Source organism: Atta colombica, unplaced genomic scaffold (genome assembly GCF_001594045.1).
Source record: "Atta colombica isolate Treedump-2 unplaced genomic scaffold, Acol1.0 scaffold189, whole genome shotgun sequence".
Taxonomy (NCBI): Eukaryota; Metazoa; Arthropoda; class Insecta; order Hymenoptera; family Formicidae; genus Atta; species Atta colombica.
Genome location: NW_017259281.1, coordinates 2,043,657 through 2,064,064, shown reverse-complemented (window position 1 = coordinate 2,064,064; position 20,408 = coordinate 2,043,657). Strand labels below are relative to the sequence as shown.

At 31.7% G+C, this 20,408-nt stretch overlaps 1 protein-coding gene across 3 annotated transcripts in view; it reads right to left on the bottom strand.

The window, feature by feature from the left end:
- LOC108686774 (rho GTPase-activating protein 7) overlaps window positions 1-20,408 on the bottom strand; it is a 250,438-nt gene that overhangs the window by 215,986 nt on the left and 14,044 nt on the right. For all 3 annotated transcript variants that reach the window (XM_018192238.1, XM_018192237.1, XM_018192239.1), the window contains exon 2: window positions 8,445-8,658. In XM_018192238.1, coding sequence (XP_018047727.1) covers window positions 8,445-8,603 — 159 coding nt within the window. In that variant the 5' untranslated portion in view covers window positions 8,604-8,658. The remainder of the gene's footprint in view (window positions 1-8,444; window positions 8,659-20,408) is intronic.

Genomic DNA, 20,408 nt, shown 5'->3' with positions numbered 1-20,408 from the left:
CGATTGGTGAGTGATGAATTAATGTTTTTCTTGAGGCTACCGATATGTAATAATTTTATTAATACCATAGATATATCTAAATGCATATATGAATCAATTTAATAAAAATTAACTGATAAATATATATAACATATATAACATATTCATTGCCTTAAAATGGATAAATTGTGATAGATTAGGACTTAATTCTGAATTATGGAATTTACTGTATACTGTTTAATTTTAATATCACATTACTCAGTTTAAGTTATCTTTAATACTTCCTATAAGTCGCCACTGTTCAATATCTCGTTAATTTAACTAAAACAATAAATAATAAATTGAATTAGAAGGAGCTAAGCTGAATGTTTATTCTAAATGTATATATTTCTGTGAGAATAAATAATAAATAAATAGAACATACGTTTCGATTCCTATTGAGTTATTTTCAATGTCGAATAAAAACGTTATTCTAATCGATTTCTTACATATAAATTTATATATATATATATCATCCCTAAAACGCATTTCTTACGCATAGGTATTTATGTCTCTCGCAATAGTTTATATGGTAATTATTGCGAGAGACAAGTATAAACAACTATACGTAAGAAATGAGATAGAGCAACAATCGGGAAGTGAGCAACTAATTAGCAATAAATTAGCACAAAAAAAATATACCGTATTTTTTAATTTTTTTTTTATTTTTTTGAGTGGCTGTGCTAATTTTATTCTTATGCTTGCACAGCCATTTCTTCGGAATTAACTGGAGCAACAAAATCGGGAATAGAGCAACAAATTAGTTACAAAAAAGCATTAAATTTTTATGCAACTTTTATTCGATTGTGCTGAAGTGGCTGTGTCAGCTTAATAGACGTCAAAAATATAAGTATATACGTCATATAAATATATAATAATATAAATAAATGAATAGAAAAAATAGAGTAATGAAGATATGCTGGAAAAAAATCTTGTTTTGTAATTTAGATTCAACCAGAAAAACACAAGCCAAACACATTTCTAATTAAATCCATCACATCTCTTTGCTTTAGTCGAGCTAACCAAAAATTCAAATTATAATAAGAAATCTGAGAATTCTGATTCATATGATAAGAATTAATTTTATTTGTACTTCTTATTGACACAACCAAAACATTTTTCAGTGTGCGATAACTTTCAAGTTTCTAAAAAGACGAAGTAGAAAGATTTCCTGAGAAAGAAGGCCCAAGTTATTATCAGAAAAAATTTCAAGTCCTGACGATATCGGGAAGTCCCGAGATACTATAGCCGGATGCTATTCCGTATTCAATGTTTCCTGCCCACTTCGTTTCCCTGTCGTCGCATATAGACGGCATTCTGAGTTTACCCATTTTGCATCCGAAGATTTTATCGTGATTCACTCTAGCGTACGATTTATGTGGCGATGCGTCGATACGCAGCGCATCAAGTGTAGAAGAGTTCGCGCGATTGGCCGTGGGAAGCATCGTCTTTTATCCGCGACTCCACCAGAACTTCCTCAAAAATTTATATGGATCTACCATTGATCTCTCGTAAACGCGTAAAGGTGAGAACAGTCTTCGCCGAAGCACCCGTCGAGGTGAAATAAACCGGCTTCGTGCCGTTTACGTAAAATCTGTGTACTTTTCCAAGAGTCGCCGTGCAGACTTCTAATACATTCCAGGAATGATTTATTGTTTTTATTTCTATCAATTTATCGTGACAGAAATTTACGAAGCCGTCTTTAACCTGTTGATTAACTTGTTAAATGAGCAAGCAATACATAGAAAGAACAATTTTGCTGAAGTATCTAAAAATCTAACTATAAACAGATTAGAAAATAATTTTGTTGAATCATTAAAATAATTACGTAGAACGCTTAAACGTTGATGATAATGTCATAATCATTTTTAACATTTTAACAACTGTAAGTTTAAGCGTTTTATATAATTATGTCGACTGTCCAACCTAATTATTTTCAAATTTATATTTAACTAAATTTTTACATCAGCAAAATCATTCTTTCTGTGTACAAAGTAGAAAATACAATCGTAAATTTATGTAAAAAATACATAAAGAAAATCATATCAAGTGAGAAATATCAAATTAACAATGTAAATTAAAAAGAAATAATTATCAAATTAAGGCGAGATCCAGGTTAACAAAAATATGCAAAAGAAATTCGTAGCATACAAATTAATTATAACGTTAATCATAAATACACAATTTTAAGGCACCTATTTGTGAATTTATTGCAGTATCTCCAACACCAGAATGTTTGAAAAAAATGTTTTTAAATGATCGTAGTATAAAAAGATCCGTACATGTACAGACAAATTTTGGTGTTCGAAGTACTTTAAAGAAATTTTTATTGCTGTTCGCACAAAACTCGTCATCTGTCACGTATTGATATTAGGAATACCTAAGAATTTTTTAATTATATATTTTCAAAACAGTCATAACTACCATCATTTTTATATGCGCGTTGATTTAAAGATATTATAAAATTTCAAAGTATCAATAACAGCATTGTGCATAGAATATTTAATTCTTTGTTGCCACGCAACGGAAATAACATATTTAGGTATGACATATCCAATTCAATTCGGCTTATAATTTTTATAAAAATAAAAATACTGTAAAAATTTTTTTCAATTAGCAGACATTAAAATTAGAAACATAATGATACCAATAAATATATCTTTATTAATAAAAAAATTATAATCAATGAAAAAAGTTTTGAAAAAAGAAAGCTGGATGTCTGAATCTCAAAATGGCAATAAAAATACGTTGATGAATAAATAATAAGATAATTATCGTTAGAAAAAAAATATTTAAAATGTATATTTTAATTCTAAACTATATATAATATATTTCGGAGTAATTTTTAACAATATTAAATACAAAAAAATCCTAATACCATTTTGGAACTTCAATCAATCTCGTCCGTCGCAGCTACGAATTTATTCCGCATTCGGATGCATCGTCTCACGAGCCCGTATACGTGTTACGTTTGCGATCGAGAGATAGTTATGCAGATAGAAACGCTGCCGCGCGCGCCTGGTCGAGACGCTTGTATTTACGCTTGAGGTCGCTACATTCCGTTCTGATTATTATCCGCAACCTCAGGCAAGCTGTGGCGTGGCATCGGTGTACCAAACGCGCTCCCTCGCACATGTGCGAAACGTGTTTGCATTAAACTGCCGTTTTAAACGCGTTATGACCGCCCTCCGAACGAACATCGACCGTAATACTTCTTAGAGTTACTATAGACGCGAGCGATTCTTCACAATTTCAAGGAAGGTTATATATATGAGTGTTTGATGTGTGGTGGTAAAATAGGTTTCTAACAACCGCAAAATAAAATTTTGCGAAAGTTGCTTCAATTAAAAAAAAATCCTCCTATATTTTGCGATTTCTTTAAAATAATTTCAAAATAATAACGTAACAGTGGGAACTAATTATACGTTCATTCTTAGAAGATACCTAATTGAAGACGCAGTTCACGAGAACAGTGGCTTCTATCATTTGGTTATGAAAAGTTCGCCGTGCCAATGATTACTTAGACCTCGATCTATGGGCTTGTGCGATTATTATTTAATGATTACACGAACGTGAAGAAATATGTATGTGTTACTGTTGACACTCGATGGTAAGATGGTCTTACAAATATTTTCCGTTGTCAATGGATTGTAGAAAATAATCTCACAATCTACCGGAATCTTAAATCAGAAACACAATTTCACACTCTGAAAACGCGCGTGGGTGTCGATACACGAAATATACATTTGATTTCTATACCGATCAACTCAAACATCAAGTATGACTAGTGTCTACTTTAGATACGCGTCATCGCAAGAATGATATCATCGAAAGAATGCATTTGTTCACTTCGGTGATCTAGATAAATGAGGACAGAGGAAAAAATCATATCTTGCTTACTTTGTTAAACCTAAGATCCTGCATGATTTTATATGACACTCATATCTCACGTCACTATGGTAAAAATGAAGATCTTCGGACTAATAGAAATATGTATATGTAATCAAAGTTCAGTAGTTAGGAAATGATAGAAAAAAATGACTGTAATAAATATAAATTAAAATATTCAGCTTTGACCTTATCACTTTTTGTACAGATAAAAAAAAAGATTCTCCAATTCATTCTGACAGCATAGAAAGAAATGCTTGTTTTATTATATGTATAACAAAGATAAAATAAAGATTACTTTTATCACAGAATACACCATATTTTACAATATTAATATTCCAGTAATTATAAATAAAGGTATTTCATAATTTTGGAAATTTTAACCTGCGTACAGAAAAACTCGAGGAAAACCGAATGTATGGAAGAACACATGCTGATTCAGGAATTTGCGCTTTCAAATTGTCATAAACATGGTGACAGCTTGGTCGGACCATGACTCTAAATTTGGCGAACATTTACGAACTTGAGATGCAAAACAAGTTTCCTCGTTCAGTTGCCGCCTCCGATTGGATAAATAGTTCCGATTTCTCATTAACGTGAAAAAGTAAAACAGATTCCGCTTAATTTATTAAACCTTTAAAAGCTTCATTTACTTGAGCAAGCTTGATTTACTAAATAAACTCAATGACTAACAATAGTTTGAACGTTCAGTTCATCTAACTCCTGAATTTTCTAAATCTTCTATAAATTTTGCATAATATTAGAGTCAATGAACGGAAACTTAATTATTTTTAACTATATGGTTTATATCTTAATTATCAATGTAATAATATAATACTATAGCAAAACCAAAAATATAATCGCTAACAATCATTACGAGATTTATTCACTGTACTGTTTAACAAATGGAATCTCACTCTAAAGAATGAAAATTGCATCAGTTTTGAAAAAAGTGGCTCAATCATTAAAAAATTATTGAAACTTTCAATTTATTCTAAAAGTTAAAGAGTAAAATAATTAGATAAAAATCTTACTATTAATTAAAGCGGATCTTAATGCTTACACATTTTAATGTAAATTTATATGTGTATACAATTCTGCCAAAAATCGCCAAAATCAGTTTTGAAATGCAATCATGAACAGAACTAGAATAGTAATATCACATATTAAACTGACAAATAATTTAATAATATTGATGTTAATAAGCACCTTATAAGAATATTAATATTAATGAGAAATTTTTCGTAGTAAATTATTCGCAGTTTTTAAAATTTCTTATTAACATATTTCTTATTAACATATTAAATTATTAATATTCTTATAAAATTGAAAAAGAATTCAACGATATGCAGAATTGGATGTATATAAAGTATACAAGTATAAGTACCGAAAGCAGTTCATACCGAAAGATAGAAATATTAACATAAGATCCGTTTTGACCGATAATAAAATTTTTCTTAATTAAATTTATTTTCATCGATTCAATATAGACTTATAATGGTTTTAGAAAATTTATTATATTAATAAATTTTAATAAAATATTAATAAAAGTAATTATTACTTGCAAAGAATTTGACATTTGTTACAACAATTGCTAATATTGGTTTGACTTCAAAACATTCGCTTGTACACGATACAATGCGATTGTATCGTGTGCGATTCAATTATTACTTAAATTGTTCTTCCAAATTTAACCTTCAATAGGATCACGGTCTTTATTCTTTTGTTAATGTCCGAGCGCATTAAAGCGATTCAGGTTACTCCAAAAAAAACGCATCACAAAGGTCAAGGATCGCAAATTCTTCGCAGATCGAACGATTACAAGTGTGAGATGTGCGGTTCCTTCTATCTGTCTACTTAATAACGCCCACCAGTTCACACGGTCAGAGAAAACAAAAAAGTATACGCACAGAAGGGGCATGCAAAAAAACGAATGAGTCGAGGAGAATCCGTTTGTGTCATCTGCTTTTCGGCTTGGGAGAATATCAAGCATCATGCTCCCTCGCTCGACATTGCAAGAAAAACGCGAAACGTCACACTTAACATGCATTACAAAATGTATGTATTAATTGCGCCATCAACTCTCATATGAGATCATATGAGAGCAAAAGTTTCAGCAATAAATAATTAAAAATAACATGTAACCATTTTACGCCTGCAGAATTTTTAGTTACGCAAGATACAATCAATATCACGTTCGTGCGCAACCATAAAGACTTGTAGTATAATAGAAATTAATCAAAGTTAGAAAATCGCACAAGATGATCTAATATCAAGCGCAAGTAAATGATCAGTGACATCATTACTATCAATCATTTATAAAGAGAAACGATAATACGCAAATGGATCTACGAGATCTTTGAAGCTCAGATCACTCATTAGCCGATAAGTGGTCAATTATTCATCTGGAAACGATATTGGTCGATCCCGATTATATATCGCGGCGATAAGTTTCTTGTAAAGACTACGTTAAGATACATCGTGCGTACTAGTCTACCAGTAGCAGCACTCGCAGGCATTATCTGAGAAATAGTAGTAGGAGACTGAGAGACGACTTCCGCACCAACTAGTTTTAACGATGAGCCATCGGCCGCCACCTTCCTTATCCCTCTTGCGATACGATGGGACTTTTCTTGTTTGTTTGCGCTGCGTCGACATGCACCGATGCACTCACGATGCATCGGTACGTGCCAAAGAACGACACGGAACCGACACACGCACGCATGCTCGCATGCTCGAAATCAACGAACACGTCGCAAGCGAACGACGAAAAACGTAATCTATATAGCAACAGCTGATGAATCGAAATCGTGATATATAAACGAAAATGCAAAAGTATTCATCGCATTTCATAAGTTTTCTAGACCACAATATTACGACTTTAGATCACTAAGATTTAGTCGATCTATTAAATTAATGTATCAATTGATTCATGAATAATCAGAATTATTTTTAGAATGATAACATATTGAGGAAAAAATTATACTGACGGAGAAAACTCGCTAACGGTCAATGACTTTTATGATCAATATTATTTACATATTTAATGCCAAATATGCGTTGTTATGTAATAAAAATGCTATTAGGTATTATTTATGTAAAATTAATATATCATTAGAATGTTGACGATATAAATTCTCGTCTAAGCTCTATGTAGATTTTCTAAGTGTATCCACTACAGAGCTAATGAACATTTAAACCAGTCACATGGAAATGTAATGGACACCTGTAACCAAATGCGCCTTATGCGAATTCGCAAACAAAAACCGGTTTACTCTCGGGTGCCATTGGAGTCGTTTAGTTAGATAAAGTTCTCTAAAACAGATGTATAAACATCGGAACAGGAAGGGAATACGGAAAAACAACCAACAGAATAAAGAATGACTCGGGACTTGTTTCGGAAATTCGTGATCGTCGACTTCGCGGCTAATTTGTCACGACATGCTTCGCCATTGGCGATCAATGAAGGCGATCGATAAGGCCGATGATCGATTTTATTGTGCTAAGTGAGCAGTGTTATGGCATGCTAAATGATCAATCGAGAAGGATGTACTGCAAGACTGCAAGACGACCTTCCACGTTGTGTACATTAAACAAGATACGCGTGATTTAGAGAGAGATCGCATCAAAATAATTTTAATTAAGAAAGACGAGAAATTTATCAGGACAGAATCATTCGCTCATCGTGCTTGGTCCATCGTGCCGAGAGAAATCATTTGCTCTTACGATGATCCGTTCGATAATGAAAAATATGGGCGAAGCTCACGGCGCCGATTCCTTTCACCGCTCCAATCTTCCGTTTCGGGCCTAAGAAGTTGAGGAATCGAGTCACTTCCATGGAATCAGAATCGATTATCGTAAGAGAAAGTGGGCGTTGATTCACTCGACCTTTTTATATCAGTGCTGATCTTCTTCTAAGATCCGGTCATATAAACGCGATTACATGAAACGTTGGAACCTATCACGATTCGTATAAACATGCTTTTAATAGCGAAATTGCAAAACAGCGCGTCTAATCGTATGGGTTAAAGATAGAACGAGTGGGACTTTTGAATGCGAATGATATGTATACGATGATTAATCACACCCGCAGGCAATGCGCGAGATTTCAAATACGATTAATTTCTTAATGTTTACGTCAGATTTTAGATACGATGTAATATATCAGAAAATTTAATTATGAAACGAAGGTATCAGAAGATCTCATAACGAAACGTCGGAAAAAGTATAAAAAGATTCTTATATTATAATTATCCATTGAAATGAAATGTGTTCATTCTAATATAATTTCCAACTAATATCTCTATTAATGTTGTAGATAATTCAATATAATCATGCTCTTTAGCAGTAATTTAATTTACTAATTAAAGCATTTAATTTATCATAAAAATCAGGCTTTATATGTGATTTCTTATAACTCATTATATGTGATTTCTTTTATAAATCACTAATTATAAAATTCTTCAATTTCTTAAGATTAGTTTTGCAAATTTTTACAATTAAAATGCTGTAAAAGTATGAATTCAATATTGACTTACCTTGACTTTGGCGAGATAGAGCTCCAGTTCCTTGTACGGATCCATCTCCGCTGTCTTTTCACTTGTCACCTTGTCATTTTCATCACTTAGCACGAGCTTCAACCGATTCGGCATCTTCGCGGACGAACCATTTTGCAGACGACCATCACTTTCCTCCATAGTCTCTATGCTCTCACAGTCACCTCGACGATCTTACACGCATTTTTTCGTACATCTGCAACATCATATAAATAATAAATTTATTATAATAAAAAACAAAATGTACGAAAACTTATTCATCACAGAAGTAATAATATATGAAGTAATCGTGATAAAAATGTAAATATCAACTTAACGATTCGACTAAGTAAAATTAAAAGAAAAAAACAATTTATCAGGAATTGGAGTTCAAAAGAAACTTTAGGATTTTAAATTTCATTTAAATTTCTAGCAAAAGAAGTCTGGCAGAAAAAGAATAAATATTATCTACTGTAAAAATGTTAATCACACTGAAAGAGCAATTTTACTGAAAAATTTAGTTAAATACAGATCTGACTAAATAATTTTGTTACCATCAAAATAATTAGATAGGACAACAAAATTTGTTACTAGAATATCAAAACATTTTACAGCATTACCCATCATAAAATCCTGCAAAACTATTTTAATGATCCAATAAAATTAATTTTAGATTTGCATCTAGACAAATTTTTAGATTATTTAGCAAAATTTCTCTTTCAGTGCACGCATGAATTTATGAATAAACGATTAAAATTAATAATTGGAGAAATTATAACGCATATCATACTATAATTGAGAACGAGAAAAGAGCTGAAAGGCCAAAAAGAATCTTTGAGTATATTCTGGCAAAGGCATTATATATATATATAATTAGCTTCGCTGTGACTCACTGCGGCCGCTGCTTTGCGCGGTCCGTATAATCTTGGACTTGTCAAATACTTGAAAAGGGTAAAATGACCACCTGCGCTGTTATGATTACATTTGGCTAAATTTAGCGGCCTCACTAGCATTAGTCATTAAAACTAATTATATTCCGCGCAGATTAGCCGTGCCGTCCGCAAGTATAGCTAATCTGAAGTCACTTTGTATCCATTTCCCTACTTCTCGAAATTATGTCGCATTATATCATTCGCAACAAGTCAACAAATCTGCACACGTTTTCTTCAGATGAAAAACATATTCTTTCAAATGGAAAACATTGAGAAGTCTGGCGGATAATTTAGTAAGTTTTATGCTTCGTATTCGTCATATTTTTACATGCATTATAATTTTTAATATCGTTAATTAGTGGATACAGAGTGTTCCGGAAATTGTGATATGATCGAAAAGGAAGCAATTCATTATAGAAAAATTAATTAAAAAATGTATAAAATATTTCCATTTCTTTTCTGACATTTTTAATAATTTATAAAATAATAAAATTCATCATGAGTGAATATTTTGTTTTATTCTCTACTCAATACAACAAACATGAGCAAAGATAGTCTACAGCGAAATCTGTTACAAGACATAGTACGCAACGAATATTTAAAGTCGCTTTTTTCCAAAAACAAAACCTTATATGAAAATATTTTATTCGATTATTTCGTCGATTATTTTTTCCTGTAGACTCATTCTTTTCCATTGATTTGCGGAACACTCTATACATAAAAAATTTCTAATAAGTCGCAATAAAAATAATCTGTGTAAATGTTCACGTTACAAATTATAATTCGATTATTATAATACAACGAAAAAATTATATAACGCATGTACAGAACTGACAAATGAACTATTTTGCATGTTTTGATAACTTTCTATAAATATTCACGTATTAATAGCGCCATAAAAATTCTGTATTATGAAACAGACGAGCTAGTTCTTTCGATGTAAGGCGATATATAGGGAGCATATAATGTACTGTAAAATGCAATCTGATAGAATAATTTCTCTCATTTCATTCAGCTGTGGCAGAGACATGGCGACGATGGATTGATATTTCTGTATATGGAGTTACGTTAATGGCACCGAGACAAGTGCGATAGTGAAACTAAAATATGAGCATGGCTTTACGCTCCGGCGAGCTAGCTAATAATAATTAATATTACATTTTGTGCTCGCTTTCGACTACCATATATAACTTTATCATAACGAGTATTACTAAAAAAATATTGAATATTGAATGAAAAATATTCCGCAAAAAAATATTGAATCATTGGTAGCATAGGATCACGCGGTGATCCTATCTAGTAACTTAATACAACTCAATACAATCAAGTTTTATAAATAATGCAAAATGATTCTCATAATCTGTACGTAGAGTTTTTGCAATTATTAAAAAGATTCTAATAATTCATTATATTGTAAAATTCTAAAATTCTACTAATTTATTAAAATCTCTTCTCTATATATAATCTTACTCTTACTCTTTGTAAAATTTCTATAAATTTTCAATTGTAAAACTAATTCCAATTGTACACATCTTCGGATGGAATATTTATTATTATAAGCATATTTCCGTTATTAATATCGTATGCTGAAAAAGGAACGTTCGAGAAATTTCCTGTGTAAATATGTCATGCTGGAAAAGGAACGTTCGAGAAATTTCCTATGTAAATATGTCATGCAGGAAAAATTCCCCGTCATCTCTAAGGGTCACTTCGATCAATTCCGATTCACTTTAATCGACAGTTAGTTCATTGGAATTGGCCAATCGCGTTGTTGACAAATGCGATTGGTCAATTTCAATGGACTGTTTAATTAATTAAAATTCAATCAGAATTGGTTGAAGCTCTAAGAGAGTCGTCACAGAGTTGTTATCAGAGAATGTCCTGATGCACTCAATTATATTATGTAACTAAATAAACTTATTAAACTGTGCACGCAAAAAAGAACTTAATAATATTTGATATTAGCTAAATATTAGTTGCTAGTTCAAACCTTATTTTTATTAAAAGTTGGTTATTGAAGATAAAACATTTGCTACCAACGTCCAACCTTATTAGTTAAAATTAAAAGCACACTTAATATGAGTAGCTAAGTAAGTGGCAGTTATTCCTCTATCTTAATCAAATATTCCATTCGCAATTATTTCTGGGACGCTGCCGATTACTATTCTAGCAGAGAATATTTTTCGCTGCAGCACCTAAATTTTAGCAGTTAATAAATTAAGTTTTGGCAACGACATTAGCTGTCTCTATTATAAAGATACATTTTAACTGATACTGCAGTTATATTTTAGCTGCGTTGGCTAATCTTTTCTCTGCGTGTGTAAAGAGATATCGTCGTATATAATTCTCCATTATAATTATAAAAATATTTTAGATTCAATTATTCTTTTTATGCGCTATGGAATACGTATGTTAATAGGAAGAAAATAAAAAACTCGACGCTCCTTAACAGAAGTTATGCAACGTAATCCTAGAATGATAAATACAAATGAGCGAGATCGTTTAATGCTAAGATATGCTTTAAATGAAGCATTAAAAGATTCAATCTATTAAAATTTAAAGCAAATGGAGATATGCAATTAAAAATTCTATTCGTTATTATATAACAATCTGGCCCCTAATGGTCAATAATATAATAGATTGTAATTAAAGTGATTAAACTATTAAGCAATTTGAGTTATTATTTGGTGTTTATTTTATCTATATTTTGAGTTTTATGAAGTAACACACACAATCGAATTACGTATTCCATAATCGGACTTCACATCGTTTCAAGATTTAACTTGACAGTGTGCTTATTCTGTTTTTCTTTTTAAGTTAATAATGAGGCTATTTATAAAGATCTAAATTATAAATATTTCGTCATTAAAATGTAAAATGTATGAAAGACTTGTGTTAAATGACTTAAGAGCGGTCTATTTTCCTATACATACAATTTAATCAATAGCAAGATTGTATCATTCAATATTGATAATGTTCTGGGGTTCTGGGGTTAAATGAATATTGGCATAATTACACAACCGACTTTACTCGATATATTTGGAATTCGCCGTGTATCTTAATAGATCTACGAGCACGTGATCGCGAGATTACGAATCGATTACATTGCGACCTGTTGGAAGAATACAATACGATCGCCGTTACAATCATTGAGCTCGCCAACAATGAAGTCATGCATGAAAATACGAATCGCCTGCCCGTAATATTAGAAAATGACCGGATGTCTAATCGTGGTTGCTAGCAGCCAACGTCAGGTGATTTCACAGGTGAACGACGGCTCCGTACATCGCATCTTATGTAAGTACATACCGGATGACGGTCACGCTTAACTTACAAAAATGAAATTCCATAAGATCGAAATTTTTTCTCAAGAAAAAATGTTAAAAATGTTAAAGAATCTTTCTTTCCAAAAAAATACAGGAATTTGCTTTAATAGTAAAAATATATTTTTGTTTTAAAAAATTATTCTATAAATACTTATAGCTTTACTTTCCTCTTAATCTATTTTTACTTTGCAGTTTTAAAGATCAAAAAACATGAAATCTAAATCTCTCAAATCTCTCTCTCTCTCTCTCTCTCTCTCTCTCTCTCTCTCTTTCTGAATGAAATAAGATTTTGTACTAAAACATAATGAATGCGAATAAAATAAATGATTGAATCGAGAATATATTAAAAATTTTTGTTTCGATAAATAATACGAAGAATTCTTTTCTTGATTTTCGATTATCGCGTTTATTACCCAGAAATCATAGTTAAAATTCTGATTCATCTGTCTTAAAGTCTGCGTAGGACGTGGGAATTTGTGGCTCTCGATAGGTAGGTGAGGGCTGTCGGAATGCCTCGTAAATAACTGCGATACCGATGCCTCCTGGTATCAATACCTCACCCTAATCGTATACCATTCTGCAAGAGACGGACACGGCCAATTGGTTAAACTGAATTAAACGGCTCGCTAACCGCAAAAGAGAAAGAGAGAGAAAGAGTGACGCGCGCCGTTCTTATCAGTTGGAAATTATTACCGGTAATTTACTCTGCAATCCTTTTGCTCCTGGGCGCATTCACACCTGGGTGGCTTGCAGGAATACAGACGGAACAGAGATCAGAGATCGACTTCGCAGCATGTATTAACTACCGACGCCTACTACGTAAATATCGACACATCGAGATTTTATCTGAACGATATGAATTTGATATTTCGATGGTTTTTCTTTGTAAATCATATATTATGTTAAATTTTATAGCTTTTACACGTAAAATTATATATTATTTAATGTACACATAGCAAACAGCACTTTCTTTCTATAAAATTTGATCTCTTTCTTAAAATAAAAAAACAACATACTGATGATGTATAGCATGTCCAATCAATTCAATTGTTTAGAATTTTCAACTTAAAAATGAAAATATTGAAGATAAAAAAATTTTTTAACCGAAACATTAGACATTAAAAAACATAACGATAACAAATGTGTGTATATTTATTAATAAAAAAATTATAAGAAATGAAAAAAGCATTATAAAAAGAAAGCCGAGTATGTCATATCGAAAAAGTGTGAAAGATTAAAATATATTAAAATATGAAATGTTATGATTAATTAATTATAAGTTATACAAAGATACATCACAAAAATAATATTATCATATTATTTCTTATTAGTATTAATCTTATGTAATTATGTTAAAATCAAAAGATCATCTTTCAAAGAAAAATAAGGATTTGTGTGAACTTGCGCGTCAATGTATTGACATGCCACTTAGATACTAGCGATATCCAAACATTTCCACACGTGTAGGCGGCAGTAACTCATTTCGCGAGATTTTTACCCTCCCGAAGTCTTACTCCCAAGGTGCGATACGTCGATGATAATTGTTTTTAGTGTCTTCTCACCAGGAAGGCAGGCACGACGACTTCGTGCTAATCGAAATCGTAAATCCGACTGATAAGAGCGCTGAGTATTCCACGTACGACATATTTGTTATGCGGAACGAAGCTTTAAAATTGTTTTTGCTTCTTTTTACGGCGCGTTATTATCGCACTCTCGGACGTTGTTACGTTCCGCAAGATCTTTGCTCCCGTCGCGTTACAACGAGGCGTGATCTCGTAGGCGGAAATGATAGCCGATCATGTGTAATAATGAATGAGAATAATAGTGAGAATAGTTATCTGTATTGCAAAAACGATTATGGTAATTTTAGAAAATTTTAATCTATCAAATGTATCGACGCAAATAAAGCAAAAGTTAAAATTTGTCTTAAAACTATTTAGTTTCTAATTATTTAAATGGAATACAAAAAGATGCAAAATAGGAATTAAGAAATAAACATAGTTACTGCTATGCATCGATGTATTATATGCAGTTATTATATGTTCTGAGGCCGCGGATAGTTAGAGGACCACCAAGGAAGGCCGAGTTACGTAAGGTTAATTGCGGTCATTCGAACTGCCATGCAGTACTCGATACTCGTGCAGATTGCGTCAGTGCGTGTTCTGTGCATATGCATCGACCATAATCATAGGGACCTTGCTCGGAGGAGCCCCCCCTCCGATACTTTATGTAACGCATTTGTGGGGCCAGTTAGAGGACTACATCCGTAAGCTCGCATTATTTGCCGTTCCGAATTTGAAATGCAACTATTAAATTCATTTTATTAGCTTGTTCATCTGTCAGACTAATCTGCAATTAATCGCTATTGCAACCGTTATCTCACTTGTAATTTATGTTAAATTATTCTGTCTGGCTCCCGTGTTCCAATAAAGTTGCCGCAAACATTAATTCTGTTAACTACTTTGACACAGTAAAGCTGATATGTCGAAAAATAACGTTCGAAAAATTTTTGCACGTTCTGAAGAAAATTGCCAACAAAGGAAGACTAACTGCTGGAGAATTTGTTAAATGTAGGTTTCGACTATGTGAATCACACAATGACCAGCCTATTAACCTTCGCAGCCGTTCACTACGTACAATTGCGGACACGAATTATTTTTCTTGTCTAGACTCATTGATATCGTTCTCCGAAAAGCAGCAGGAGGTGCTATTGCAACAAAAGAAGGAAAGGCGAATGCACGCTAAGTTAAATTGTATATATATTCTACTTAGAAATCTTTCAAGTAGATCCATTTCAACAATCCTTTTCAGAAAAAAAATTTAGCAAAAAATTTACTTACCTTTCTACACAATTTTATAGAAAGTTACATAAAAAAGTATTGCGTGTACTAAAATTTAATGTATTTATATTAAATATTATGTAATAAATAATATAATAACAAGAATTTATCGTAGCAAGCCATTCAGATATACTTTATAAAAATTCTTAATATCAGAAAAAAATATTGAGATATTCGACTCTATATCATTATAGAGTTAATAAAAACAAAATTATAATAGCGATAAAATATATTAAGCGACTAATAGGAATTAAGATAATGTGGAATTTATTCACGAATATTATAATTTAGACAGTAGGACGTCCAGATGCAAAACATATAGATTACTCTCCTTAAAATTCAAAGATTCAGCAGTCTGAGAGACACGCATTGTCTTATCCAGCATTCGTGAATTGCAAGCTAACGCTTAATGTCATGCTAATTCTTTGCAAGATGATACGCTCAAATCATCACATGAATAGAAATGAACTCTAATTTATTCTAGTTGATTTGAACAAGAAAGAAATATTCCTCAACTAATAATGTTTGAAAACGTTTAGATTGTCAAAACATTTTGTGCAGTTTTTCTTTTATAATACATCTAATTTAAGAAATCTCGAGTTGACTATAATAGATATGCAGTTCTCAAACTAATTTTATTTTTATTTTAAAAAGTAAAAATAATTGACGACAAACGATAATTTAAAATTAGAACATAGTAAAATATAAAAATAAAATAAAGAATCAAAAATATAATATGCATAACGTACAAAAAATAAAATAATAATTAAGTGTAATAATTAATTTAAAAATATAAGTTTCACCAGAGAGAAGAGTAAACAATAAAAAAGTTAAAATAGTGTGCTTAACATTTGGCCACGGGAATACCGTTTTTTTTTCATGTAACAAAATCTCTGCTTCAGATGCCTTGCCTCGAGAAAGTAACGGCATATCGAACGAAGAAGCGGAGGCGTCAAGCTCGGTAGTGTCAGCAACACCTTTATGGGTTTAACACTCGTTAAATGTTTGTGTACATTTAGTTGAGTAATACAAGGTACAAACAGGCAGGTGCATACATTCTTTTCACCTCAAGCAATCTGACACAAATTTTTCAATGAATAATAATGACTATAAATACATACATGTAAATATTCTCTCGTTGTATTTATTATTAACTTCTTTTTATTGCTTGATATATTAATGAGCCAAAAACAATCGAATGCATATAAAAAATATTATTTATAATAAATACATATTTAAATGTATTCCAACGAAGTATTAAGTTTTATTAAGTTCAGCATGTGTGAGTAACGTTATTATATCTTCTTTAAAATAGATTTGTGAAGATAACACGACATTCTATTAATATAAAAAAATATTTACAGTTCCCATAGCACTCTCCTCGCAGTTCTACAGTTCTATATAAAAATAAAAAAAGTTCCGCATTTTTTATATTAAAAAATAAAATATAAAAATATGAATTTACGAATCTAGCACCACACTTTTTTCTCTAAAAAACAAAAAAATGAATAAATATTATCACTTTTGACAATAGTTTCCATTAGATTTACTAGAATTCTAATAATAATATAAACAAATTTCAAAACAAAATTATTCATTTTTATACATATTTTAAATATAGAAGACAGAACAACATTTGAAGAAAGTATTGTGTTAGTTGTTTCTAGCGACAATTCTTTTTAATTCTAGCATAGTACATTTTACAATTTTAAATAAAGTTCCGATCGCTATTTTTAATTAATTTTTTAATCAGGAATACAATACTTGGAGAAGCTTGTTGTGTCAAATTTTATAAGCTTTCCGGAATGACTTCCCTGAGAGCTCTGCTTATTTTTTCCAAATTTTGAAAATGGGGGAGATCAACTTCAAAGACAGAAATAACTCAACTGTCAATTTTTAAGAAATTTCATTCTTTAGAGTTAGATTCCACTCCAAAGATTTTAAAGAGTATGTTTCTATTTTTATAATAAATCTATTAAGAAAAGGATACTCGTATTTGATTAACGAGATTTGTTCGAATCAATGCGTTATCAACGACATATAAAATCGTGTATAATTATGCGTGCACATGTCGAAGTTCATTCGGACTTCAAAGTCCACTGAAGCACAATCAGAACTTAAATAATCAAGCGGCAAAAGAAAGACGGATGAGATATCAAGAAGAGGAAGAGCTTTACATGGAAATGGAGGTATCATGTATACCTAATTACTGTCACTATCGCGGTATTAGTCATTCAGCTGTTTATAAATGCAGCTGCGACGGGCGGGAGAAACTGCATTTAATTCCAATTAGCCGACTCGACTTAAAACCAGTTCTGAAACGCGGAGAATTTTGTCAAAAAGAACTTTGTTGCTTCTTCTCTTCTTGCCATTACTTTCTCAATACGTCAAGAGATATTGTCAGTAATAACAAATTAATTCCAGCTAAGATTTTTTAATCAGTAAAAGAAAAAATAAAGCAGAAAATAAAAGTATATTAAATAAACCATATAAAATCGTTTGAACGTAATAATTTAAAAATTTTATTTTATCACTGATGTTCCTATTAATAAAAATTTCAAAATACAATGTGGTCCAATCGTCAATGTATAAAATTATAAAGATAAAAATTAAATAGAAAATTTAAAAAAGTAATTTAATTTTAAAATTAGATTTTAAATTTAAATTTAGATATTTAAAAATTACAACCTATAAAACATAAACTATTCTACAAACAATTACACTAGAATCGTAAGTTTATAGGAGCATAGAATATTTTATCATTGTTGTGTACAGTCATTCGGTTAATATAGCTACATTCTCCATGCTTCTTCTTCCATACTACTATTATCAGTTCCGTTGCTGGTATGGTTATCGGCACGTTTCCTAATATAAATAATTTATGGCATCGATACAAATGGAACTGCTGATACGTGCTGACCTCGAGACACAGAAAACGAAGTTTCGGACGAGTATTGCTGGTGTGATGTCATCGGTAAATGGACAGTAAAACAATTTCATGATGCTACAACAGTGTACTAGCAGTGTACGCGACAACAAATTCGACGAATGCATGTGTACGTTAATGTCGAAAGACTTTAGCTAACTGGAATATCAAATATCTAGCATTTTAGCCGATGCATTAGAATGTCACGTCCCTTGCAATATAACGGCATGCACTCGTGGCTCGAATCGCTGCCGGCGAAAATTCAATTCGCCGTGCTGATAATTCCGCAGGAAGGTCCTCGTCAGACGGCGTTAATCGGGGCCCAGTGAACTACCTGGGCTCGCGATGCCACTCGCGCTTCGGGGTGTTCCGCGCGACCACGCACCGTAGCGAGCACTCTCGATTTGCTCCTGTCCGGTGCACCGTAATCATCGCGTCAAGTCGAGTAGCACGATAATGACGGCCGGTAATTACAAAGCGTTACGCTCGCGACGCGACCGCGCTGCTCTGTTACAGTCAGAATTAACGTGCCAACGTGCACTTCGGTATCCAATTCTCCAAGATGAACAGAGAAAACGATTTTGTCACGCGGAAATCACGCACCCACGATTCTGCTCGTAACTTCCGTGAATATTTAACGTCAAGAGGAAATTATCAGGAGTCTGTCCAATTATCCAATCTAACCGAAGTTATCAGTGAATTTGACTGAATAATTTAAGATGTTGGGTAACATGAAAGATTAAGATATCGAATATTATTATAAACTTAATTTATCCTTTCCTTATTACTTGTGCAATACATGAAAATCGAAATTTAATTAATATTGATAATATATAATAATTGTGTACATGTGTTAATAATAACTTCAAATTATTAATTTAAATTAAAAATAATCAAAAGTAATATAAATTATAAAATATATTATTGTCTATCAATTTTTATTTCTTCCATTCCTTATTTTGTGTATTAAAGTAACTTATTCTTAAATTGCCTAAAACTTAAAAGAATTGTGAATATCAAATACACATAGGTAGACTCGAAAGTAGTTCGTAGACCTCGCTAAGAGATAGGTAACCTTGCAAGGCCTTCATACAACCTCTCTCCGTTTCTCTCCCTTCGAAGAACCCGCTATGAGGTATTCAATGGATGGAAACTTGAACTGAAAGGAGTTGGTCGCTCAGGAGGCTACCCGCGGCGTTTAGCGACTGCTAAATGACTCTAAACATTCGTCGCGGAATAGTTGGTTCCGGTTTTACATTAAAAAAAAATGATCTTTATGGTTGAAAATCTCTTTCGGTAAGTAACAATCAATGTGTGATGAAAATCTTTTTACCAGATATGCTAATACTATATATAAACACAGACTGTAAATATGAATTTTTGATTAAAAAAAAATACTTTTTTTCTTATAAAAAGAGAAAGAGCGAAAGAGAGGCATATAATTAGGCTAATATAATTATTAAATTAATCTTGATTATGTTAAATATTTTCTATAATGTATTTATATTTATATAAATCATTTTAAGTTATTTTTTTAACTATGGTAGTTTAAAAAATTATACGAGTACATATCGCCAATAAATTAGCGAGTATCAATTCAATAAAATTTTTCCCTATAACATAAAAAACGGACAAGAATAAACTTTATTTATTAATAAAAAATCAGAAGAATGTACGAATGTAATCTTCGAGAGAATTTAAGAAATGTTAATGAGAATTGTAAGAATGCCGGAAATTGTCGTTTCAACAATTTATTCTCGAATTATCTGCAACATCTGTAGCGATAAATTGAGTTCTTTGCGGGAGTACGCCTGTAGGAATGTGCGCAATAAAATGTTTATTGAATCCTTAGATATAATTAACTGGGAAATTTATAACGAGCGTACCTCTCGCCTTAAAGATTCTTTCCGATTGACTCCCAAGTTAACTTGGAGGAATTCAGA